The sequence below is a fragment of the Arachis stenosperma genome, chromosome 4 (assembly GCF_014773155.1).
Source record: "Arachis stenosperma cultivar V10309 chromosome 4, arast.V10309.gnm1.PFL2, whole genome shotgun sequence".
In the NCBI taxonomy this organism is placed as follows: domain Eukaryota; kingdom Viridiplantae; phylum Streptophyta; class Magnoliopsida; order Fabales; family Fabaceae; genus Arachis; species Arachis stenosperma.
Genome location: NC_080380.1, coordinates 85087998 through 85115835, shown reverse-complemented (window position 1 = coordinate 85115835; position 27838 = coordinate 85087998). Strand labels below are relative to the sequence as shown.

Sequence of the window (27838 nt, the reverse complement as noted above, 5' to 3'; positions counted from 1 at the left end):
TTTGCTAGAAATATCTAAAAAGGTTTTGACTAATATCTGTAGATTTTAAATACAACCATTTATCTTTATAATATTTTTAGAAGTTACAAGATTATTTTTAAAGAAGAATTAACTACAGAAAGAGGTTTTGATGTTTAAAAAAAATTATTTATGACGGTTTTTAGATCAACAAATAATAATAAAAAAAAAAGATGTACATAGATCATAAAATTTTTTTTAATACATCATTACTTATTTAGCAAGAAAAACAAAAACAAAAAAAAACTCAAACGTTAAACAACTAACTTTTACATGAACTAGAAATCCAACAAGGAAAATCATAAATTCTAGAAGCATCTAATAAGGTTTACCAGCACTCTTAACTGAGGAAATAAAAAGGCCTTACTGCATCATCCATTTTTCATTTCCATAACCACTCATTGCATCTTTGCTAAAATTATAATATTTTTATTAACAAAAATGTTGGAATATAACTAAGTACTTCAATTCTGTTTTTATTAGAGTCATAGTTGTAGCTCTTGTTTTGGTACAATAAGTACAAACATACGATTTAATGAAAGATACTGAAATGAGTTAAAGGTTTATCTGTTAATTTAATTAGTTATCCACACAAACGAGGAAAAACTATTGGCGTTCCATATCCTTCACATCGAACTTAGCTCCCCCCAAACAATGTCCTTGAATCTTGATAATCACCATGAGTAATGGTAGTACTAATTTGGTTCCTTGTATCTCTGGCTCGTCTCTCGGCTTCAAGGTAGTGACCAAGAGAAGGAACAATAACATCATTCCCACTCACAACTGCATCGGTACTTAGCCTTGAACAAAGTGACAAGAGCCATGGCTTAAGCTTGTTGTGATGATTCCTTTTGTTTTCTTCCCTTGAGGGTTCCACCACCACTCTTCCCCTTGTTGATCTCCTTGAGAGTTCAAGAAAGCTTGAGATACCAATGAGGCTACCAAGTGTGATGCTTCTGTCATGGAACAATGATACGGTGGACTAAAATCAAAGCCAAGAAAAGAAAAGTAAGACAAAAAAAATTATTGATGAATGATGCCATAAACAAGCATATAATTATAGGCAATAAATATTTTTGGCTTCTATTTTGATTAAAAATTATTATTTGTACACCAAAATCAGCCATCAATTTATTTTTGTATAAATATATATGTGGTTTAATTTATTTTCAATGTATATTTATATTCTAGCATGTATTTTATACTGGTAGCAGACTTTGGTAGTTGATTTTGGTGTACACGTAACATAACTCATTTTAATAATATCAATTTTTTTTAATATGAATTCATGCAGTGTACAATTCAAAACAATCATGTATAATAAAAATTGGGAGATATTTTTATTTTTTTTAATATATTTTAAATGAGTATAAATTTCTCAAAAATCCTGTAATCTATTAAAGATTATTGTCATTGTATAAATTCTTCAAAGATTTTTAACTTTTTAGAGAATTGATATGGTTGTGTCGAGTCACTGTCACTATTTTAGTGTTGGCCAATTTTATAGTGTCTGTGAATTAATATTTAAATTTTACCTAATTTATTTTTTATAACAAATTTTAAATTATTAAAATTATTTATTTTTATACTTTTAAATTAAATATTAATCTTTTTTATAAGTTAGGTAACACCTTTTAAACATCATAGTAATCACATTTAGTGTTTTATAAATATGACAGTATTTTAGATTCGAATTCTATTTTAAAATTAGGGCATACAGTGTCTATAAATTTTTTGTCTAAATTGTATAAATACAAGTGTTGAAAAATGTATTTACTAGGAGATTTATTCTTTATGAAGTTTAAATATATGTAATTTATAGACATCATAAAATATACCTTAAATTATATAGAGATATTAGGAGATATAAATTTTTCTTAGAGAAAAGAGACATATTCAAAAAGTAAGAGATATAATATCTCTATTTCAATAAAAAAAAATTAGGGTGATTTTCTATTTATACAAAAATTAGATATGATAGAAAAGAGATATAAACACAATTTTTTAAATTTTATTTCAATATTTTCCATCTTAAATTAAAGCACTTACCAAAGAGTTTTAAAATACTTTAAAGGAGGACTATAATGTGGCAATACATATATCTTTAGAGGATTGAAATAATGTTTTACTTTTAAGACAATTTCAATAAGGTTTCTTCCAACCATTTTGACACATACAGTCTTCTATATTGGTTGTTTCAGATAAGATTATTCCTTGATCAAACTGTTGAAAGTGATGTTTTGTTCACATGAATAATGTTTCTTCCAACCTTTTTAATAGAATACTTAAAAATTCAACAAAGCATGGTTTGCTTTGATCCGTGTCACTAACAAATACCAATGTACCAACACAATCACAATTAACGTTCTGGCACAAACCATGATGTGCTAGGCCATGCTATGGGGCATTGGCCCCCATTAAAGCCAAGCAATTATTGACTCACCAAAGGAACCAAGAATCCAAGAGGGAGAGATGAATAGATATGGAAAGCTCTATCTATGGCAGTGCTCATTACATGTAGTTTCCTTTTCCAAATTCATGTCTAGTTTGGACTCATTCAGAAGTTATTAGAAAAAGAGAAAGGTAGAAAAAGATAATTAAATGTAATTAAATATGTGCTTATATATTGTATATTGGTTATATATTGTGATATATATATATAAATAACAGTATATTACACATGAAAAGTAAAAATTATAGATCATTTGAATTTCACTTTTTGTTATACTATAAATGTTTTCTCAATGTATTACTATAAAAATTCAAGTCATATGTTTAACCATAAATTTCACATGTTGGTAAGATAATTATATCTCATGTATTATATTATTCTTGTGTTTAACTCTGAGATATTTTAAAAAATAAGAAGTTTAATAATCTTTATTTTGATTAACCAAAGTTTATTTTGACTTTGTTTTTACTAAAATAGAAAATTTCACATTATTATTAATAGTTTAATATTAAAAAGAAATTATTTGAATTTGGGAAGAAACAAAATTGACCAGTCAAACTTGTAAAGTAGCTGGTTTTTAGCTGGTAACCAACAACATTTTTGAATAATGTGTGAACAATGTGAATTAATAGAGTTAAAAGAATAAATTTAAATTAGTAATATTAAATTAAGATAAAGTGTATCTGTATTTAATTGATAGTTATTCATATTGTCAAAATAATCATTGTTTTCCTAGCATTCTCGGATTGATTTTTACCGCCTTGTACTGGTTTTGATCCATTTTTGACATCTCTGTTTTCACCTACGCGATTGGACTCAATCCTAGGATAGGTTTACATCAAACCAAATTTCTAAACATCTTGAATGGCTAAAATTAGAAGTTTAAAACTTTAAAATTCAAATGAGATTCAATCAAATCTAATAAAATAATATATTTATTTATAAAATATATTTTTTTAAAGTGAATTTTTTTTGTGATATATTATTTTAAATTAATTAATTACTAAAAAATTACACCGATTTTTAAACAATTTTTTTTGTTTTTGATATGTTGGTTAAAAAATAATTTTTATTTTGAACTGAATGGATGTGATGGTCGATTTTCGATTAACTAGGTCGAACTTCAATCCAATTCTAAAAATTATTCATCCAACCAATCTGTACGAACTAATTTTGAGAACACTAGTCTAAAATCAAAAGCCATGGTTCTAAACAGCATCAGAAAGCAGTAAGAGAGAGAAAAGTATCTGGAATTTAATACAGGTGAATAGGTGAAGAAATCAATAACCAGAAAAAAGGTAACATTAGTATGCAGATGAGAAGTGCAACAGAGAATCAGAATCACAGTTGAGTACGTAGGCCATTCAAGGTATTCGAAGCAGTCATTATTTTGTACCAGAAAACTATATCGATATACATCATTACAAAATATTTGAGAAGCTCTCTCATCCTGTTACTATGGCCATGATCATAAATAATACTCAGAAGAATTGAGATGTGTCATCATTGTAAAAAATAAAGTTGGAAGAAATTTATGGTTATATATAGCAGCCTTGGAAAAAGAAAGAAGCAATAACTGTCACAACAGAATCTTATATTAAATTTCAAATAATAATAATAATAATACTCTATATTTATCACTAATAATTATGCAATAAATATATATATATATATATATATATATATATATATATATATATATATATATCGAAGATAGGGAGACTCAAACATGCGACCTTTTAGATGAGTATAGAAAGACTATATCATTTGAGATATAATTTATTGGCATTGATTATGCAATATATATTAAGATAGTAATTCGAGATTTCTTAATAAAAATTTAAATATAAATATTATTTTTGAAATTATCAAAAAAATGAAAAATAAAAAATTTATTTATCTCAAAGCTGAAAGTATAATTAAGATTATAAATTAGGAATTTCTGCAATTTTTTTAATCTATTAAAAAAGAGAGTTTCTAATGGTGTCATTGTGTGAGGTAATTTTTTCCTTTTGGTAACTGATCTATTATTTAATCACACGCCAGAAGTGATGTCAATCTATTTCACAAAGTGAGTTGGTCTATTTGTTGGATGCTAACGTTCTAAGTAAAATGATATCATAATCTATTTCAGGGTGCTGGGAGAAGTAAAATGATAGCAGCACGTTTTTTAATAGTTTTTAAAAATATGTATTTTGGGAATTAATATATTTAATATATATAAAAAATAGATAAAAATACACCTAAAAAAGTTTATTATAATTAAAGATACACACAAAAACTGAAATTATAATAAAAGTACACACCAAAAATATAATTAAAGAGATACATTGTTATTGGAGTTCTATTCGTTTTTATTAAAGTTGTGTTTAAAAGAGAGATTAAGAGACAAAGATTAGGAAATAAAAATTTAAAAACCAAAATTAAATTAAATTTTTGTATTGTTTATATCTTATATAAAGTATATATAACTGAATTATATTTTAATATGCTGTTTAATTTAAGATAAATATAAAATTTAAAATAAATATAATTATTTAAATATTTTTATTAATTAAAAAAAATAAATCATAATCTCTCTTCATCGTCATGATCGTTAGAATCCGCCTCACACCTCACCTGTCCTTCTAATATAATAATGAAAGTGTTTTTTTTTCTTTTTACAATAATATATAAATAAAACAGTGTCGTTTTTTTTATTACACACTTAGAAGACGTGTTAGGCAATTCATTGGTATTTTGTTTTTAAATATTTTTTTAATGCAAAAGTGTGAAATTCCACCTCAAGTTTACTAAATAATTCATATTGTGCAAGCTTATCAAATTGAACTGCCACCTACGTAATTAACTTGATGAAAACGGGTCCTAATAACATGCGTGTCACTTTTGTTCATCAATTATCATTTTTAGTGTGTAGTTTTATAATTTCGATTCTTTATTTTTGTTTATATTAAACTTTTTTTGTGTGTACTTTTATTTATTTTCTCAATATATATATTTAAATAAAAATTCCCTTTTTATATACAATTTATAAAACAAAAAATTAATTAACTTTAAAAGTGGACTGATTTTTTTAAAGATGAAGAAACATAATTGTGTGTAACACCCTGTGATGATGATAACATGGTGTGTGTTTTTTTAATATGAATGTTAATTTTTTTTTTATTTTAGTTAACAAATTTGAAGGTCAAATTAAAAGAATAGTAAAATTATTAGAAAAATTTGATCTTCAGATTTTATAAATGCAGAAATTTGACCGTTTAATTTGTTGAAATCCACCTCTACATCATGGTATAACACACCCCATCTCAACAAAAGTAAAAAACAGCATTATTTTTTCAATATTAAAATTAAAAGGTGCCAAGAGTAAAATTTATGATCTTTTGACTTTAGTATAATACTTACCATTTTAACTAAATCAAATTTGTTATTATTATCCACGTTTACTTTATAAAAGGACGTATTAATAGGCACAGTATTTGCTCTAGTACTAATAAAGGAATTACTAGTAAAGATATAATTATTGAAAATTACGGTCCTAAATAGCTATCTCTTACACATAATAATATTGTATTATGTTTAATAGTAATAATAAAATTTGGGTTTAGATTGAAAATAGATTACTGGCCTGAGTGTCAAGATCTGAGGCAGAATCTTTTGAATGAGCGGGAGAAGCAGTAAGCATAGTAGTGAATGAAAGTGATCCAGAGTAATCTTCATTATTTCTCGCCAACCCCATTCCTGAGTTCAAGAATCTCAATCCCAAAGGCCACCCTTCTTCCTGCATCAACCAAAGAAAAATTTTCAGGTATTCCAAAAATACTAATATTTTAATGATTTTAGCCGTTGATCCTAATTCATATAAACGGTTAGAACACTAGTATTTTTGAAATATCTAAAATTTTTCCGTAAGAAAAAGAGATAATGGAGAAAAGAGAAAAGAGAAGAGAAGAGAAGATGGTACCTCTTGAGCCATGAATGAAATAATGGAATATTGAAAGTCACTTCTTCTGACAAAGAAGTGTTATTTCAAGATTGTCTGTACTTTTCTTCTACTCACAAAAGGGAAAAAGTATCAACGTCCATGGCCAGAAACACGCTAGGATTTTGCAACTTCCTTAATAAGTGATATAAATAAAAGAAAAATAATGAAACATTTTTGAGAATTCGAATATATTAAAAAGATGCAACAGTAATAATAATAATAATAATAATGTAGATGCAAGAGCTTCTTCTATTTGCTTCTTCGGTTCAAAATCTAAAGCTAATTTGGAAAAGTTAAATAAATAAACACATTTCATTACATATGCATAATAAATAGGCTCTGAAAGTCACAAATAAAAGAGAAGGTGACGTGAGTGTGACTTCTTACCAGTGAACTTCTCCTTCTCCTTTGTTTTGCAGAAACACAAAACACAGCAGAAGATGGACGCAGAAGTGAACTTTTGAAGTAAAAAAAATTCTTTTTTACTTTTTTTTTTTTTGGGAGAAACATTAGGTGGAAAAGAAAAAACTATCTCGTTTAAGTTATAACACGATTACATGTGACCTATTAATTTATTTGTTCATTTGTTTGTGTATAAAATTAATAAAAGTTAAACTAGTTGAGATGATAAATATTTATAATTTAATTAAATTAAAAATGTTGAGTTTAAGTATTAGAAATAATAAAATATATTTTTTATAAATTATATATAATAAAAAAATATTTTAGGAATGAAAATTAGATACTAATCCTTTTTATATTCTCATTATATATAGTATATTATATATAATATATAGTATAGAAATAGAAGTATAGATTATATATAGGATAGATATTGAAGGTGACAATTTATTCCAGCTATGTAAAACACAATACTTTTATTAAATTAATTATTCAAATAATTTTCAAACAGAATAACTATTTTATATTTGTGAAGAATGATAATTTTAATCAAAACTTTTTAAATGGTCTGTTTTTTATATTAAAAGCAATTATATATATAACCAAATTTATCACATTAGCACTTTAACAAAACAGAATTTCAGTGTATGTGTACACATGGAGTTAACTTTGTCACACGCCTCTGAGTTAAAATTATGCTCTTTTTTTTTAGGTTTAATTATTCTGTTAGTTTATGTAGTTTTGCGAAATTTTTAATTAAATTTTTTTATATATTTTTTTAATTGAATTTTTGTACTAATTTTTTTAATTAGGTTTTTACATTTTTTTTATTTAAATTTTTGCACTAATTTTTTTTAATTAAATTCCTATAAAATTAAATTAATTATTATTAAAAGAGATCTAATTAAAAAAAATTAGTACAAAAACTTAATTAAAAAATATAAAAATTTAATTAAAAATTTTATAAAATTATAAAGACTAATATAATAATTAAACCTTTATTTTAATATGCATAAAGGATAACGTTTTAGTTTTTTACTGGCATGCTTATCATGGCATAAAAATTAGAAGTAATGAAATGTTAGGAAGAGTAACCAAAAACCTTTATTTAAGGTTCATTGATGAGGGAGAAGGAAATGATGCAACTACAGCATTAATATAATTATTGATATTACGTGTGGGATCCAAATATTTTAATATGGAATAATGGAGAAATTTTAGATGAATATTTTAATTTTTTATTATATAAAAATAATTTAGACATAATATATAATTTTTGAGTTAGATTTTTTAAAAGGTTTATTAATATATAAAAAATATATTTTTTTAGAATTTTTTTTAACATGATAATTATATAAAAAAACACAACAATATGAATATATTATAGAATTACAAGATATTAATATATTTATGATATATTTAGTTAAAAAATTATCACATATTTTATTAATTAACATTTATTTTTTTAATATTAAAAAAATAAAAAATAAATCATAAATTATTAATTATTTAAAAGACATGGTATCTTTGTAATAAATTATAAGATAAAAAATTTAAAATAAAATGATAGTTGAAATAAATTATGATAAAAAAGGTAAATTTTTGTTCTTTTAATAGTATAAATTTAGAAGAAAATAAGTATGTTTTTATAAGAAAAAATATTTAAAGTATACAATGTGATTATTAAAATATATCTATAAATTATTAATAATCTATATCGTAATAATAATAATAATAATATAAATGTTAAATATGTTAATAGTTTAATATTATTAAAAAAACAACAATTTTTATTTAAATGAATATCGAGATGAATATGAAAAAATTAATTTAAAAAATAAAAAAATGTAAGTTGTTAATAGTAAATTAGTTAAATAAAAAATATTAACAAAGTAAATAATTAAAATATAAATTCATCGATAATATATGTAAAATCATTAAATTCCATAATATTTTTTATTTTTTAAATTATATATATATATTAAATCTTTGTATCGATCCGTCCCTCCTTGTATCCGTCCGTGGTCTCATCACGAGAGAAAGAAAGAGGGGATAAACAATTACTGCTATTAAAAATCTTTATATATAATTAAATCAATTTAATTCTAATATACTAATTGTATAAAAACTTTTATGTCTGTATTCAATTATTAATCACTACATTAATAAAAATAACTATTTTTAATAATTAATGCGTAAATATCATCTAAATAAATATATATAATTGAATAATTATATAAAATAATTTACACTAGGAATATATTAACATTATATTCTAATTAAATATATAAAAAAAAAATAAATAACAGCGGTGGGACTTGAATTTGATTTACCTACAAGTCAACAACCGTGACTTAAATCAAAATTATAAAATGTATGGATCTTATGCTTCAAGCCTCCAACCTTCCATCCATATAGAAGGAAAACCATTAATTTCGAACTTTGATCAGGTATATATATGTTTATAGAATAGTGGCAAATATCATTTAAAGGAAAGAAAATGAAATTATTTCATGTAGGGGCCTGGTTTCCGTGTCATGAGACATTTATGAAAGGGAAAAACTTTGCACACTTTGCAATAATGTTCTTGTCAATTTGCCATACGTTACAAAATTAAATATGTGCGAGTTATAAGAAGACAACTCAAGAATTGACAGACGCTTCTACATATGAAAGTCCGACCTTTATAATTTCCTTCTTTCGTCCCTATTTTAATTTCCGAAATTTGGTTTCCATGATTTTATTTTATTTATTTCTTTTATCAAATTATTGTACTACCAGTCTACCACCATCCAAATTTTATTATACACATTAAAATTTTAACTAGTCTTATTTAACCTGACTGAAGTTTCATAAAATTGGTAGAGAAATTCTGACAAGACTTCTTTTCTATTTTCAATATTGGAACTCAAAAATTAATACTGATTAAGGAATAAAATAATACTTACCAGCAGAGACGGAGCTAGATAAAATATTAAAAGAGTTAAAAACATTTATATAATAAATTAAGATTAAAATTAAATTTTAAAAAAAAGATTAAACTAAAATTTATATATAATTTACATGTAAAAAATTAAAATTAGGAAGGTCATCACCCCTCTTTTCTACCACCTAGCTCTGTTCTTGCTTACCAGTTTAAACAGTTTTACATTATATTGATTTCCATAATAATGTTACTAAATGTTTAATTGCATACCAATAATGATAATAAGAAGCATTTAGGAGGTTAGATTTGTTCAATATGAATATGATATTGAATAAAATTAAAAATTTTTGAGATACTCTCTTATTATAATTACTTTTCGGGTTAATAATCCAAATGGTCATTGAAATATTATATATGTGTCAATTTAGTTCTCAAAGAATGAAATATTTTAAATTTATCTCTATAAAATATAATCGTGAGTCAAGTTTTTTTCATTAATTTAAAGGGTAATGTTAGGTAAACAAAAAAAAAATAGCCAGAATTTGTTTTATTTAGCATTTATTAATTGTCGCAACAATTAATAAATGCTAAATAAAGTAAATTATGGCTAATTTTAACTAAATATTTGCGAATTTAAATAATAAGATATGGTATAAATTAAGTTATCTTATAATGCATCATTATTTAACGAAGCAATTAGATATATTCTCTTTAAAGATTAAATTAATGCACTCATGATTTTTTATAGACTATTTTAACCATTAATCCATTATTTCGTTAACAAGTTCTGAAATGTATATATATCAACACTTTTTGTAGGTCTGATCGATGTATTGGGGGGCAAAAATCAATAAATAAGTAAATAAAGATGCAGTTTTCAAGGTCTGAAAATGAAAAAAAAAAATTTCTGTTATGGGTGCATATGAACTTATGAAGTGGCTCAACTTGTATTTCGAGGAATCTTTTCCATTTTGGCCCACAACATGCAGTCATGCGCTGGTCAATTCCTCGTAATTGAGTCCAAGAATCAGGCATAAGATAGTCAGATATCAAATACATAATTAATTAAACTATTACCCACGTAGGATAAAAAAATTTAATATTCATTCATGTGATAAGAACGAAAGATGAAGTGAATGATCATCAATATGGACGTTTGATTTCAATACTAAATAGTTTAACTTCTTAAAGTAAACCAAATTAATGAAGTTGAAAAATATAAAATTTTTTTTTATAAATAAAAAAGCAACTGAGGTATTCCATACATCAATAAAATTTTTTCTCTCTCTTTATATTTCTTTATTTTATATTTGTTACATCTTTTTTATTTATTTATTTAGTTATTTTATAACACGTTATCAACACGAATCTCTAACGAAATTTTAGAAAGACTTTAGATAACAAATTTGTATTATATCGAAACTCTTTCATCTTAAATATAATACTTTTGATATATCTAGAAACAATTATTTATCATAGATACTATATACTAAAATCCATCTTGATTTAATGGATCTTAAAGATACCATTAAAGTTGAAAATAATACATTCCAGAAGGATAAAACCAAAGCTATGATTTTCCTTCATCGTCATCTTGACGTATGATTGAAAAATGAATATCCCACATTAAAAGATCCTGCAGATCTGTGGAAAGACCTTGAAGAAAGGTACAATCATGTGATACTTCCTCAAACCCGATATGTTAGAGAAAACTTTCATCTAGGTTGTATTATACCAAGATTAGTGCAATTGAATCACATGCCATTGTAAACTAGAAGTTTACTAGCCTAAATGAATTCATAACTTGGCATGATAGATTGGATCATCCGGGAACAACCATGATGAGGAGAATTATTAAAAACTCTCATGGATATTCACTAAAGGACCAGAAGATTCTTAAAACTAGTGAATTTTGTTGTGCTGCATGTTCTCAAGGGAAGTTAATTTTAAGACCATCACCAATAAAGACTAAAGATTGGATTTGAGTCCCTGAATTCCTAGAAAGAATTCAAGGTGATATATGTGGACTTATTCATCCATCATGTGGATCTCTTAGATATTTTATGGTCCTAATAGATGCATCTTCGAGATAGTCACATGTGTGCTTATTATCTTCTCGCAACCTGGCGTTTGCGAGATTACTGGCTCAAATTATTCGATTAAAAGCACAATTTCTAGAAAATCCAATCAAAATAATTTGTCTTGATAATGCTGGTGAATTTACTTCCCAAGCCTTTGATGCTTATTGTATGGCTAATGGAATAAGTGTTGAACATCCAGTAGCTTATGTTCACACACAAAACGGGTTAGCAGAATCACTTATTAAACGCCTCCAATTAATTTCTAGACCCTTGATTATGAGAACAAATCTCCCATCCTCGGTTTGGGGGTATGCTATTTTACATGCCGCAGCACTTATTCGTTTGAGGCCAACGAGTTACCATCAGTTCTCTCCTATGCAATTAGCTTTTGGCCAGCAGTCAAATGTTTTTCATTTAAGAATATTTGGGTGTGTGATATATGTTCCCATTGCACCACCTAATCGCACCAAAATGGGACCCAAAGAAAATTGGGAATATATGTTGGATATGATTCTCCCTCTATAGTGAGGTATCTTGAGATACAAACTGGAGATGTATTTAAATCCCGGTTTGCGGATTGTCATTTTGATGAATCAAAATTTCCAACATTAGGGGGAGAGAATAAGCTTATTGAAAAGGAACTTAATTGGAATGCATCATCGTTGATACATTTAGATCCTCAATCAGGGCAATGTGAACTAGATGTTCAAAAGATTATACATTTGCAAAGAATAGCAAATGAATTGTGTGATGCATTTTTCGATACAAAGAGGATAGACAAATCTTATATACCAGCGAAAAATGCCCCAATTCGAATTGATGTCCTAGTAGGACAAGTAGCCACTGAAGCAAATTCATGCCAAAAGCGTGGCAGGCTTGTTGGTTCCAAAGATAAAAATTCTTGAAAGCGAAAAGAGGTAAATACTATTCCTGTTGAAAAAGACATAGTAGAGACACCTGCAGTTATCCAAAATTTTGATATAATGTTAACGCCAGAAGACGTTCAAGTACCTGAAAATTGTGAAAATAACGAGATCTCGATAAATTATGTCTTTACAGGAGAGAAATGGGACCGAAATAAGACAATTGTCAATGAAATATTTGCATATAATGTGGGATTAAATATCATGCATGAAAGTAAGGATCTTGAGCCACGATCAGTAGAAGAATGTCGACAAAGGAATGATTGGCCAAAATGGGAAGAAGCCATTGGTGCACGAAATGCAATCTAACTCTTTGGCAATTCGCACAACTAACCAGCAAGTGCACTGGGTCGTCCAAGTAATACCTTATGTGAGTAAGGGTTGATCCCACGGAGATTATTGGTTTGAAGCAAGCTATATTTATTTTATTAATCTTAGTCAGGATGCCAATAAGGTTATTTGGATTTAATTGTAAGAAGTAAAAGTGTTTGGAATTATTAGAAAAATAAAAGAGAATAAAATCGTTACTTGTTGTGTAGTAATGAGAAATATGTTGGAGTTTTGGAGATGCTTTGTCCTCTGAATTTCTGCAATGTAACATTCAACTCAATTGTTTGTAAAGCACGTCTACGGCAAGCTGTATGTAGGGTGTCACCATTGTCAGTGGCTACCTCCCATCCTCTCAGTGAAAACGTTCTTATGCTCTGTCACAGCACGGCTAATCAGCTGTTGGTTCTCGATCATGTTGGAATAGGATCCATTGATCCTTTTGCGTTTGTCATCACACCCAGCAATCGCGAGTTTGAAGCGCGTCACAGCCATTCAATCCTTGAATCCTACTCGGAATACCACAGACAAGGTTTAGACCTTCCGGATTCTCAAGAGTGGCCGCCATCAATTCTAGCTTATACCGCGGAGATTCTGATTAAGGAATCTAAGAGAAGCTCATTCAGTCTAATGTAGAACGGAGGTGTTTGTCAAGCACATGTTCATGGATTGAGGGAGGTGATGAGTGTCACGGATCATCACCTCCTTCATAATTAAGCGCGAATAAACATCTTAGATCGGATCACATACACGTTTGAGTGAAATAGAAACAATTGCATTAATTCATCGAGACGCTGCAGAGCTCCTCACCCCCAACAATGGAGTTTAAAGACTCATGCCGTCAAAAAGTATGTAATTCAGATCTGAAAATGTCATGAGGTACAAAATAATTCTCTAAAAGTTGTTTAAATAGTAAACTAGTAACCTAGGTTTACAGAATATGAGTAAACTAAGATAATTGGTGCAGAAATCCACTTCTAGGGCCCACTTGGTGTGTGCTGGGGCTGAGACTAAAGCTATCTACGAGTTGAGGCTTTTCTTGGAGTTGAACTCCAAGTTATGACGTGTTTTGGGCGTTCAACTCCGGATCATGACGTGTTTCTGGCGTTTAACTCCAGACAGCAGCATGTACTTGGCGTTCAACGCCAAGTTACGTCGTCTATCCTCGCGCAAAGTATGGACTATTATATATTGCTGGAAAGCCCTGGATGTCTACTTTCCAACGCCGTTGAGATCGCGCCAATTGGACTCCTGTAGCTCCAGAAAATCCATTTCGAGTGCAGGGAGGTCAGGATCCAACAGCATCAACAGTCCTTTTTCAGCCTAAGTCAGATTTTTGCTCAGCTCCCTCAATTTCAGCCAGAAAATACCTGAAATCACAGAAAAATACACAAACTCATAGTAAAGTCCAGAAATATGATTTTTGCCTAAAAACTAATAATATTTAACTAAAAACCAATTAAAACATACTAAAATCTACATGAAATTACCCCCAAAAAGCATATAAAATATCTGCTCATCACAACACCAAACTTAAACTGTTGCTTGTCCTCAAGCAACTAGATAAATAAAATAGGATGAAAAGAAATTAAGAAACAATAATATCTAAGAGTTTCAAGTGAAGCTCAGATTCTAATTAGATGAGCGGGACTAGTAGCTTTTTGCTTCTGAACAGTTTTGGCATCTCACTTTATCCTTTGAAATTCAGAATGGTTGGCATCCATAGGAACTCAGAATTCAGATAGTATTATTGATTCTCCTAGTTTAGTATGTTGATTCTTGAACACAGCTACTTTATGAGTCTTGGCCGTGGCCTTAAGCACTTTGTTTTCCAGTATTACCACCGGATACATAAATGCCACAGACACATAATTGGGTGAACCTTTTCAGATTGTGACTCAGCTTTGCTAGAGTCTCCAATTAGAGGTGTCCAGAGTTCTTAAGTACACTCTTTTGCTTTGGATCACGACTTTAACCACTCAGTTTCAAGCTTTTCACTTGGACCTACATGCCACAAGCACATGGTTAGGGACATCTTGATTTAGCCGCTTAGGCCTGGATTTATTTCCTTGGGCCCTCCTATCCATTAATGCTCAAAGCCTTGGATCCTTTTTACCCTTGCCTTTTGGTTTTAAGGGCTATTGGCTTTTTCTGCTTGCTTTTTCTTTCTCTCTTTTTGACATTTTTTTTTTCCGCAAAAAATTTTTTTTCCTGCTTTTTCTTGCTTCAAGAATCAATTTCATGATTTTTCAGATCATCAATAACATTTCTCTTGTTCATCATTCTTTCAGGAGCCAACAATTTTAACATTCATAAAATTCAATATAAAAAATATGCACTGTTCAAGCATTCATTCAGAAGACAAAAAGTATTGCCACCACATATAAATAATTAGAATTTTCCTTATTACGAACTCGAAAAAATTAAATTGCCTCTTTATTCTACAAATCTACTATTTTATTCATGTTTGATGATGATGAGAAAAATAAGTTATAACTTAATTGGAAATAAAGCCAAAATAGATATGCTAATTACTACTACTCCTATATAACTTCTAAGGTAAAATCCTATAATAATACTATCACAGAGTTAAAGCTAGAATTAGAACTTAACAACCTGTATTTTGGGAAGTGGATGTTCCTCTAGTCTGTGGGGTGCCTTCAAGAATTAATTTCTGACGCTTCAGCTCCCTTAAGTTCACATCCTTGCTCTTCCTGTTCTCTTAGGTGCCATGATCTTAATGAGTTTTAGCTCAGTGATCATGGCAAATCACACCAAACTTAGAGGTTTGCTTGTCCTCAAGCAAAAGAAAGGAAAGGAGAGGAGTAGAAGGAGAGGCAGTTTCGAAAAAAGATAAGATGAGTTGAAAAAGATATGAGAAGAAATTAAAAAGATTTGAAAAAGAATTGGATTGGAAAAAGATTTGTGTTTATGAATTAAGATTTACATTTGATATTTTTGAAAAAGAGATTTTAGAAATTAGCGTTTTTAGAAATTAGGATTAAAATTTTTGGAATTGAAACATGTTTATGCAAGAAATCATGAATTGAAACATAAAAATTAGAAAATTTTTGAAGAAAAAACGAATTTTACCTCCTCCCCACCATTCTGGCGTTAAACGCCCAAACGATGCATGTTTTAGGCGTTTAACGCCCAAATGCTGCTTCTCCTGGGCGTTCAACGTCCAGCTGATGCTTCTTTCTGGCGTTGAACGCCAGGAAGTCCTTTGTCACTGGGCATTTTTCTGAACGCCCAGGATGCTAACAATCTGGCGTTAAACGCCCAGAAGGTGCTTCTTTCTGGCGTTCAACGCCCAGAAGATGCTCCTTTCTGTCGTTTAACGCCCAGATGGCTACCCTTACTGGCGTTGAACGCCCAGTGGGTGCTTCTTTTGGGCGTTCAACGCCCAAAATGTTTCTTACTGGCTTTTTCACGCCAGTGAGCTTCCAAATTTCCCTGTAACTCTGTGAATTCAATCAATTGCTATTTTTACCCTTTGAAGATACTTGGACACATACCTGTAAAAAAAGGAAATTTATTTAATTAGTAGATAAATTTTGTAAATGGCTGGGTTGCCTCCTGGTGCACGAAATTGTGATCACTACAACTCAAATAATCCCTAGTAATGGCTCCAAAGACTTGGTGCTCAATACCATGGCATAAACACAACTTCGCACAACTAACCAGCAAGTGCACTGGGTCGTCCAAGTAATAAACCTTACGCGAGTAAGGGTCGATCCCACGGAGATTGTTGGTATGAAGCAAGCTATGGTCACCTTGTAAATCTTAGTCAGGCAGACTCAAATGGGTATAGATGATATATGAATAAAACATAAAGATAAAGATAGAGATACTTATGTATATCATTGGTGAGAGCTTCAGATAAGCGTATGAAGATGCTTTCCCTTCCGTCTCTCTACCTTCCTACTGTCTTCATCCAATCCTTCTTACTCCTTTCCATGGCAAGCTTATGCAAGGGTTTCACCGTTGTCAGTGGCTACCTCCCATCCTCTCAGTGGAAATGTTCAACGCACCCTGTCACGGCATGGCTATCCATCTGTCGGTTCTCGGTCAGGCCGGAATAGAATCCAGTGATTCTTTTGCGTCTGTCACTAACGCCCCGCCTGCTAGGAGTTTGAAGCACGTCACAGTCATTCAATCATTGAATCCTACTCAGAATACCACAGACAAGGTTAGACCTTCCGGATTCTCTTGAATGCCGCCATCAGTTCTTGCCTATTCCACGAAGACTCTGATCTCACAGAATGGCTGGCTCGTTTGTCAGGCGAGCACTCGGTTGTCAGGCGATCAACCATGCATCGTGTTTTCAGGAATCCAAGAGATAAACATTAGAGCCTCGTTTGCTTGTAGAACAAGAGTGGTTGTCAGTCACTTTGTTCATGAGTGAGAATGATGATGAGCGTCACATAATCATCACATTCATCAAGTTCTTGAGTGCGAATGAATATCTTAGAACAAGAATAAGTTGAATTGAATAGAAGAACAATAGTAATTGCATTAATACTCGAGGTACAGCAGAGCTCCACACCTTAATCTATGGTGTGTAGAAACTCCACCGTTGAAAATACATAAGAACAAGGTCTAGGCATGGCCGTGAGGCCAGCCTCCCAAAGTGATCAAAAGATCTCCAGAAAAAGGTTCCAAAGATCAGATGATTTTAAATACAATAGTAAAAGGTCCTACTTATAGAAAACTAGTAGCCTAAGGTTTACAAAGATGAGTAAATGACATAAAAATCCACTTCCGGGCCCACTTGGTGTGTGCTTGGGCTGAGCAATGAAGCATTTTCGTGTAGAGACTCTTCTTGGAGTTAAACGCCAGCTTTTATGCCAGTTTGGGCGTTTAACTCCCATTTAGGTGCCAGTTCCGGCGTTTAACGCTGGAATTTCTGAAGGTGACTTTGAATGCCGGTTTGGGCCATCAAATCTTGGGCAAAGTATGGACTATCATATATTGCTGGAAAGCCCAGGATGTCTACTTTCCAACGCCGTTGAGAGCGCGCCAATTGGGCTTCTGTAGCTCCAGAAAATCCACTTTGAGTGCAGGGAGGTTAGAATCCAACAGCATCTACAGTCCTTTTCAGTCTCTGAATCAGATTTTTGCTCAGGTCCCTCAATTTCAGCCAGAAAATACCTGAAATCACAGAAAAACACACAAACTCATAGTAAAGTCCAGAAAAGTGAATTTCAACTAAAAACTAATAAAAATATACTAAGAACTCAACTAAAACTACTAAAAACATACTAAAAACAATGCCAAAAAGCGTACAAATTATCCGCTCATCACCTCCCAGCAAGCGCTTCTTTATTGTCTTTAGCTGGACTACCACTGAGCTCTAATCAAGTCTCAGTTTTGAGCATTCTTGCTCGAAGTTACTTTCAGGATAATGTTTAATTCTCTGTCCATTAACAATGAACTTTTTATTAGAGTCATTATCCTGAAGCTCTACGTATCCATATGGTGATACACTTGTAATTACATATGGACCTCTCCACCGGGATTTTAATTTCCCGGGGAATAATTTGAGCCTAGAATTAAATAGCAAAACTTTTTGCCCCGGCTCAAAGACTCTGGATGACAATTTCTTATCATGCCATCTTTTCACTTTCTCCTTGTAAATTTTTGCATTCTCGAAAGCATTGAGTCTAAATTCCTCTAGCTCATTTAACTGAAGCAATCGTTTTTCTCCAGCTAACTTGGCATCAAGGTTTAGGAATCTGGTTGCCCAGTAGGCCTTATGTTCCAGTTCCACTGGCAAGTGACATGCCTTTCCATACACAAGCTGGTATGGAGAGGTCCCTATAGGGGTCTTGAATGCTGTTCTGTATGCCCACAGAGCATCATCCAAGCTTCTTGCCCAATCCCTTCTACGGTTAATTACAGTTCGTTTCAGGATTCTTTTGAGTTCTCTATTTGAGACTTCAGCTTGCCCATTAGTCTGTGGATGATATGGAGTGGCCACCGTGTGGCTAACTCCATAACGAACCAAAGCAGAGTAAAGCTGTTTATTACAGAAATGAGTGCCCCCATCACTGATTAATACTCTAGGGGTACCAAATCTGCTGAAGATGTGTTTCTGGAGGAATTTTAACACTGTTTTAGTGTCATTGGTGGGTGTTGCAATAGCTTCCACCCATTTGGATACATAATCCACTGCCACCAGAATATAAGTGTTTGAGTATGATGGTGGGAAGGGTCCCATAAAGTCAATACCCCATACATCAAACAACTCAATCTCCAAGATCCCTTGCTGAGGCATGGCATAACTGTGAGGCAGATTGCCAGATCTTTGGCAACTGTCACAATTAAGTACAAATGCTCGGGAATCTTTATAGAGAGTAGACCAGTAGAAGCCACATTGGAGGACTCTTGTGGCTGTTCTCTCACCTCCAAAATGTCCTCCATACTGTGATCCATGGCAGTGCCATAGAATCTTCTGTGCTTCTTCCTTAGGCACGCATCTACGGATTACTCCGTCTGCACATCTCTTGAAGAGATATGGTTCATTGACGATTGGATTTTTGACGGTTTAGAATTTTACAAATGAAATCTCGTCGAAGTATAGTCTCTAAACCAACAATAATCCTCTCATACAAATATTTGTTTGTCACAAGTACAAACCCCTAAAATCTATAAACCGAAGTATTTAAACCTCGGGTCGTTCTCCCTAGGATTTACAATAAAGTGTCTTGTTATTGGTTGTGAGTTATTTTGGGGTTTTAGATGAGAAACATGAATAGTAAATGGTAAGAAAACTTTATTAACAAAATGGTCTTGGCAAGATTTGGTTGTCAAGGGTCTTCATCATTTTCACTAGCCACAAGTATGGTAGTTGCAAGGATTAATCCCACTTAGTCATCCTTAAATCAATTGACAAAGGAAAGTCAAGTGAGTTATATCAATCCTATTCCATAAGTCCTAGCTTTCCACTAATTGGATTAATGAAGGCTAGAGTTAATGGCTATCAACTAGCAATCAATTGGACACTAGTGACTCAAGAAATCCTAAGTTACCTTCTCAAACCAAGAACATAGAATTCTACTCTAACATCCTCTCAAGCATTTCATCAAACACTTGGAGGGTAATGAAAGAAAGTATTTTTATTTGTAAGAATAAAAGGAATCAACAACCAACAATTACAAAGAATTAACAAAACAATAATCAACAATCATCACAATTACATGAATTATCTCAAATTGCATTATTAAAAGAAAACAAAGGAACAAGAATATCCCAATTACAAAACCTAGAAACAAAATAAGAGAAATTGCAACAAGAGGATAGGGATAGAAAGAAGAACCAAAGTGTAGCAATCATCAATTGAAGGTAGAAGTAGAAGGAGACTTGAATTGAACCTAGAACTATGAGATCCTAATCTAACCCTAATTTCTAATCCTAGAGAGAAGTGAGAGCTTCTCTCTCTAAAACTAACTCTAACTCCTAAAACTAAGCTAATGATAAAAAATATCTAAAGTATCTAAAGTATATTGATTTCCCTTCAATACTTGACTTAAATAGCATCAGAAATGAGTTGGATTGGACCCACAAGGCTCCTAAAACCGCTGGAGACGATTTCATTAAAGTGGGCCACGGACAGAATCGGCACGCGCGCGCAAAGTGCGCGTGCGCGCCCCTGAACGCGAAGCAACATATGGCAAAATTTATATCATTTTGAAGCCCCGGATGTTAGCTTTCCAACCCAACTGGAACCGCATCATTTGGACCTCTGTAGCTCAAGTTATGGTCAATTAAGTGCGAAGAGGTCAGGCTTGACAGCTTTTTGGTTCCATCATTTCTTCATGAGTTCTCCAACTTTACATGCTTTTTCTTCATTCCCTTGATCCAATCTTTGCCTCCTAAATCTGAAATCACTTAACAAACATATCAAGGCATCTAATGGAATCAAGGTAAATTACATTTAGCTATTTTAAGACCTAAAAAGCATGTTTTCACTCTTAAGCACAATTAAAGGAGAATATACAAAACCATGCTATTTCATTGAATAAATGTGGGTAAAAGGTGATAAAATCCCCTAAATTCAATACAAGATAAACCGTCAAATTGGGGTTTGTCAACCTCCCCACACTTAAACCAAGCATGTCCTCATGCTTAAGCCAAGAGAGAAATAAGGGATATGACACTTATTCAAAGCAAAGAAACTATATGCATGCCACTAAATGCAAAATGATTCTACCTACTTGGTTAAAAATAAATCAATCTCCAAGACATACATGCACAAGTAGGGCTTAAGATCATATAACGATTCATGAGTCCTACCAATTTAAATATCAAAATGAAGTTCAAGTAGACTTGCAAGAAGAACGCTCATAAAAGCCGGGAATCAAAGAATTGAGCATCGAACCCTCACCGGAAGTGTTTGCACTCTAGTCGCTCAATGTTTGGGGTTGATTTACTCAATTCTCCCCTAATCATGCTTTCCAAGATTTGTTTATCTTCTAACAATCAACAATTATTCAATGCATGCATACATGTATCATGAGGTCTTTTCTTTAGGTTGTAATGGGGCTAGGGTCAAGGTAGGATCATATATGGCTAGTGGACTTAGGATTTGAATCTTTGATTAACTTAAACTTTCCCACCTAACCTATATAATGACCTATACAATTAAGTACTAATCTAACTACCCATTCCTCACTTTTTCACATACTCATGCATTTTCTTTTCATTTCACAACACTTATGCATTGATTCTTATTGAGCTTCACTTTGGGGCATTTTGTCCCCTTTATTGCTCTTTTTTTTCTTTCTTTTTCTATATACATTTTTTTTCTTTTCTTTTCTTTTTTTTTTCTTTTTCACTTTTATTTCTTTTTTTCTTTTCATTTTTGTTTTCTTTTTCTTTCAAACTATACACAAGAACATCAATGCATAAGGTCTATACATTTAATCAATACATGAGCATGTACCCAATTCCCAATATTTTCAATAAAAATACAAAACTACCCTTTTATTCACCCAATGTCCCAAGGTTCCCACACTTGAATGATACTCACACACACTAGCATAAGCTAATCAAAGATCCAAATAAGGACTTTTATTGTTTTCCGCTTTAAGGCTTGTAATGTGCTAAATTAAGAACAAAGTGGGTTAATCGTAGGCTCAAATTTGGCTAACAAAGGAAGATAAAAGGTAAGGCTTTTTGGGTAAGTAAGCTAATGAAGTGATGGCCTCAATCATATAAATGCATGTATACATAAAATAATGGACATAAAGAATCAAACAAATCAAAGATTACAATCATAGAAAGAGAATAATGCACACAAGAATGGAAAATAAGTGGTTATAAGATGTAACCACACAATTAGGCTCAAATCTCACAAGCTTGTGTTCTTAGCTCAAAAACCATGTTCCAAAATAAATTCTTTCAAGCAAGTTCCACAAATTTCTTTTTCAAATTGGTAGGTTGCCCTAAAACGGTTTCTCGGAAAAGAATTCATCACTTTAACCAAGTAGTCCTAATAAGAAGGAAGTAGTAAAATATGTACAAATTCTAACTAACATGCAACCTATCATGCAAATGCAACAACTAACTAACATTGGTGTTGAAAAGGAAATTGGTACCCATGGAGATCAGTCGAATGACCTCCCCACACTTGAAGATTGCACCGTCCTCGGTGCATGCAAAGAAGAGCACGGTGGACGGGTTGCTACAATTGATGAGCTTCTTCAAAAGGTTGTGCGGATGACTTGTTTGTTGCCCTATTTAGAAACTTTCCTTTCCTTCCGTATTGGTGGCCAACCTAAAAGGATAGAAAAGGAAAGGGATATTAAGCCTATGACAAAGATATCAAAGCAAATAGAACATAGGCGAGGGCTAATGCCAAATAAAGGTATGGTTCTCTACTACATGGTAGCTACAACATGTAGAGGAGGAAACAATAAGAGAAAATGGCATACCAATGATACTTGATGCAAGGGTAAGGTCAAAGCATGAAGAGCATGATGAGCATCAAGTTCGAACAAGAGAGAGTGGGCCGTGAAAGACAATATAAGGTCATATCAATGCACAAAGAACACAAGTGCATAAAAGATTGAGCATTGATTTAAAAGTTTCATCACCCAACAATATGAAACAAGTCAAGAAGCACCAAAGTAATGCAATGAATCCTCAACAATTGAGTAGGAAGATGCAACGCCATTATTAAAATGACTAAAAAAAAATGAAAACATGCTACAAAAACAAAATGAAAATGGGAAGAGTAGAAGTATGCGAATGTGATAAGCAAAAGAAAATGGAAGGGGAGAAAAAAAAACTCTTCTTTTTTTTTTTTTTTTTTACCGACGCGTGCGCGTCATGCGTGCTTACGCGTCGATGTGCATATTGGTTGAAGGACGCGTACGCGCCAGGTGCGCGCACGCGTGCGTCGAGTTAGGCCGGAGGCATAGTGTCGGCCCAAGTCTGGCACAACTCTCGGGTAAAAGTACCGGGGTGCAGATTGTGCAATCGACGCGCGCGCGCACAGTGTGCGCGCGTGCGCATTGCGAATTTAAGATCATGTGCGCGTACGCGCCAAGTGCGCGCACGCGTGCATAGACTGGTGCCTTAGGCCCAATGTTCGCACAGTGCAGGCCTAACTCTCGGGTTTTTGGCTGGAGTCGAATTTTTTTGCATCCACGCGTACGCGTACAGTGCGCGTGCGCGTGGGTGGTCGAAAAATGCTCAGGTGCGCGTGCGCGTTAGGTGCGCGCACGCGTGGATGGTGTTCTGTTTTTCAAAAAATATTTCCCTAAGTTCTTACACCAATCCAAGCCTTTCAATCCTCCAAACAACTACCAAAACACCCTAAAACCTTATTTATCATATTATACTTCTAACTAAACTTAACAAACCAATAAAAACATGAAATTAAACTAATTCTACCAATATGTACAAAGAAAGAAAATGAAAAGATGTTACCATGGTGGGGTGTCTCCCACCTAGCACTTTTAGTTTAAGTCCTTAAGTTGGACATTTGAGGAGCTTATTGTCATGGTGGCTTATGTTTGTACTCATCCTTGAATCTCCAAGGATCTTTGCTTCTCAATTGGTTGACAGAATTTCCAACCATCTTCACCAAACTTGGGTGAGGTTCTCCCCAAGATATGAGCTCCCAAAATTGGTCTTCATGTTGTGATCCGGGATCCCATATCTTATTTTCACACCCATCTTCTAGTTGATCATCATGATTCAACTTGGGTGGTAGGCATATAGAATTCTCCTTTATGTACCAAATTCTCCTTCTAGACCCATACAATTTAGCATTCCTCCAACCATAGTATTTATGCCTTGAGGGTTTAACCTTAATGAGCCTAACATTCTTTTTCCAACCATTACACCACTCCCTCTTATTCTTCACTCCACAAAGAGCTCTAAGTTGACCATCATTTTCAATCAACCCATATTCAAGTGAGAAAGTGAAGCTTAGGGATAGAAATTTTACCCACTTGAATGTTATGTTAGGTGATGGTGGCTTGGGAAGGGGGACCTCCCCACACTTAGCCATTGCGATGTCTACGCTCTTGTGCTCTTCCCTTGTAACTTCCACCTCTTGACAACTTATATCAACCTCAACCTCTTCCTCTTGGTAGCTTCCTTCCAATTTAATATTGTCTTCGTGGCTTACCAAGGGTATGGGAGGTGAGGTATCTTCTTCCTTACCCTCTATGTCAAGCTCAATGGGAAAGGATTCAATTGTGGATAGGAACTCATCAATAATTGAATCCATCTCTTGATCAACCTCTTCAAAGTCTTCAACCATGATGTGCTTTGGAGGTTGCGCACCCTCCTCAACATCAATGTCAAGCTTCTTGGAAGAGTTTTCCATGATGCTACATTCCCATGGACTCTCAACGTCTCCTAAATCTTCAACCACTTCTTCCTTTTCTTCAATAATCATAGGCTCCTCCAATTGCTCTAATACAAAATAGCCTCCCTCATTTTCCACCGGGTTTTCCAATCTCTCCTTCATGCTATGATCTTCAATGGATTCTTCACATGTGGCCACGGAAGCACCTTGAGTGTTCAAAAATTTGTAGGCTAAGGTAGACATTACCTTGGTCAAGTTAGTCACAAACTCTAGGGTGTTCCTTTGCATATCCGCTTGTCCTTGAAGTAGCAATGTGAGAGAGTCATCTATTGGGACTTGGGGTGGATAAGAGGGTTCATTATTTTGGAGAGAGGGTTTATAGTAGGAAGGTGGTTCTTCTTGGTAAGGGTATGGAGATGGTGTGCATTGAGGTGGTTCTTGAGAGTAATTGTGTTGGAATGGTGGTGGTTCCATGTATGGTTCATATGGCTCATAAGGTGGTGGGTATGGTGGATAAGGATTGGGGTCATATAGAGGGTTTTGGTGATAAGAGGCTTGTGAGTATGGTGGAGAGTTATGTTGAGGATATGGTTCATAGGCATATGGTGGTGGTTCTTGAAAGTCACAAGGAGATTCACCATAGCCATTGGATTGGTATGCATCATGGAATGGCTCTTCTTCATAGTGCATTGGTGGGGGTTGTTGCCATGAGGATTGATCATAAGCATATGGTTCCTCCCACCTTTGAGTGTCCCATCCTTGATACACATCTTCATTATAGTCCTCATTTCCTACAACATGTTTATAACCAAACTCATAGCCAAGGTGAGAATTCATGATAGCAAGAGCAAATAAGAAACAAAAACTAATAAGAAATAATGAAACAAATACTAAGACTAGCAAAAACTAACAAGCAATCAAAAAAATCAAGCTATTCACAATATTCACATATATACAATAACCAATAACACAACACCATTGCAAATCCCCAGCAACGGCGCCATTTTGACGATTGGATTTTTGACGGTTTAGAATTTTACAAATGAAATCTCGTCGAAGTATAGTCTCTAAACCAACAATAATCCTCTCATATAAATATTTGTTTGTCACAAGTACAAACCCCTAAAATCTATAAATCGAAGTATTTAAACCTCGGGTCGTTCTCCCTAGGATTTACAATAAAGTGTCTTGTTATTGGTTGTGAGTTATTTTGGGGTTTTAGATGAGAAACATGAATAGTAAATGGTAAGAAAACTTTATTAACAAAATGGTCTTGGCAAGATTTAGTTGTCAAGGGTCTTCATCATTTTCACTAGCCACAAGTATGGTAGTTGCAAGGATTAATCCCACTTAGTCATCCTTAAATCAATTGACAAAGGAAAGTCAAGTGAGTTATATCAATCCTAGTCCATAAGTCCTAGCTTTCCACTAATTGGATTAATGAAGGCTAGAGTTAATGGCTATCAACTAGCAATCAATTGGACACTAGTGACTCAAGAAATCCTAAGTTACCTTCTCAAACCAAGAACATAGAATTCTACTCTAACATCCTCTCAAGCATTTCATCAAACACTTGGAGGGTAATGAAAGAAAGTATTTTTATTTGTAAGAATAAAAGGAATCAACAACCAACAATTACAAAGAATTAACAAAACAACAATCAACAATCATCACAATTACATGAATTATCTCAAATTGCATTATTAAAAGAAAACAAAGGAACAAGAATATCCCAATTACAAAACCTAGAAACAAAATAAGAGAAATTGCAACAAGAGGATAGGGATAGAAAGAAGAACCAAAGTGTAGCAATCATCAATTGAAGGTAGAAGTAGAAGGAGACTTGAATTGAACCTAGAACTATGAGATCCTAATCTAACCCTAATTCCTAATCCTAGAGAGAAGTGAGAGCTTCTCTCTCTAAAACTAACTCTAACTCCTAAAACTAAGCTAATGATAAAAAATATCTAAAGTATCTAAAGTATATTGATTCCCCTTCAATACTTGACTTAAATAGCATCAGAAATGAGTTGGATTGGGCCCACAAGGCTCCTAAAACCGCTGGGGACGATTTCATTAAAGTGGGCCACGGACAGAATCGGCGCGCACGCGCAAAGTGCGCGTGCGCGCCCCTGAACGCGAAGCAACATATGGCAAAATTTATATCATTTTGAAGCCCCGGATGTTAGCTTTCCAACCCAACTGGAACCGCATCATTTGGACCTCTGTAGCTCAAGTTATGGTCAATTAAGTGCGAAGAGGTCAGGCTTGACAGCTTTTTGGTTCCATCATTTCTTCATGAGTTCTCCAACTTTACATGCTTTTTCTTCATTCCCTTGATCCAATCTTTGCCTCCTAAATCTGAAATCACTTAACAAACATATCAAGGTATCTAATGGAATCAAGGTAAATTACATTTAGCTATTTTAAGACCTAAAAAGCATGTTTTCACTCTTAAGCACAATTAAAGGAGAATATACAAAACCATGCTATTTCATTGAATAAATGTGGGTAAAAGGTGATAAAATCCCCTAAATTCAATACAAGATAAACCATCAAATTGGGGTTTGTCATTCATCCCAAAGATAGTACTTTGCATCTGTGATCAATTTCTTTGATTGCAGCCTACTGTACTCTTTGGGTATGAATCTTACTGCCTTGTAGTTTGCGATATCTGCAAACCATGGCACTTCCTGGATGGCAAAGAGTTGTTCATCCGGAAAGGTTTCAGAGATCTCAGTGAGAGGGAGGGACGCCCCTTCTACTGGTTCTATTCGGGACAGGTGATCTGCTACTTGATTCTCTGTCCCTTTTCTGTCTCTTATTTCTATATCAAACTCTTGCAGAAGCAACACCCATCTTATAAGTCTGGGTTTTGAATCCTGCTTTGTGAGTAG

The 27838-nt window shown here is 32.6% G+C and overlaps 1 protein-coding gene across 3 annotated transcripts; it reads right to left on the bottom strand.

The window, feature by feature from the left end:
• Positions 1–496: 496 nt before the first annotated feature.
• LOC130976873 (uncharacterized protein At3g17950-like) lies at positions 497–6964 on the bottom strand. Of its 3 annotated transcripts, none has more exons than XM_057901821.1 (4): positions 6843–6964; positions 6435–6587; positions 6099–6251; positions 497–1000 (listed from the first exon to the last, which is right to left on the bottom strand). In XM_057901821.1, exons 2-4 carry the CDS (start codon positions 6444–6446, stop codon positions 656–658), a joined length of 510 nt encoding a protein of 169 aa, XP_057757804.1. In that variant the 5' UTR covers positions 6447–6587; positions 6843–6964; the 3' UTR covers positions 497–655. The 3 variants fall into 3 exon arrangements, with proteins under 3 accessions (XP_057757804.1, XP_057757805.1, XP_057757806.1); XM_057901822.1 differs by having other exon boundaries at positions 6435–6522; positions 6843–6862; XM_057901823.1 differs by lacking the exon at positions 6843–6964 and having other exon boundaries at positions 6435–6614.
• Between the last annotated feature and the right edge of the window lie 20874 nt (positions 6965–27838).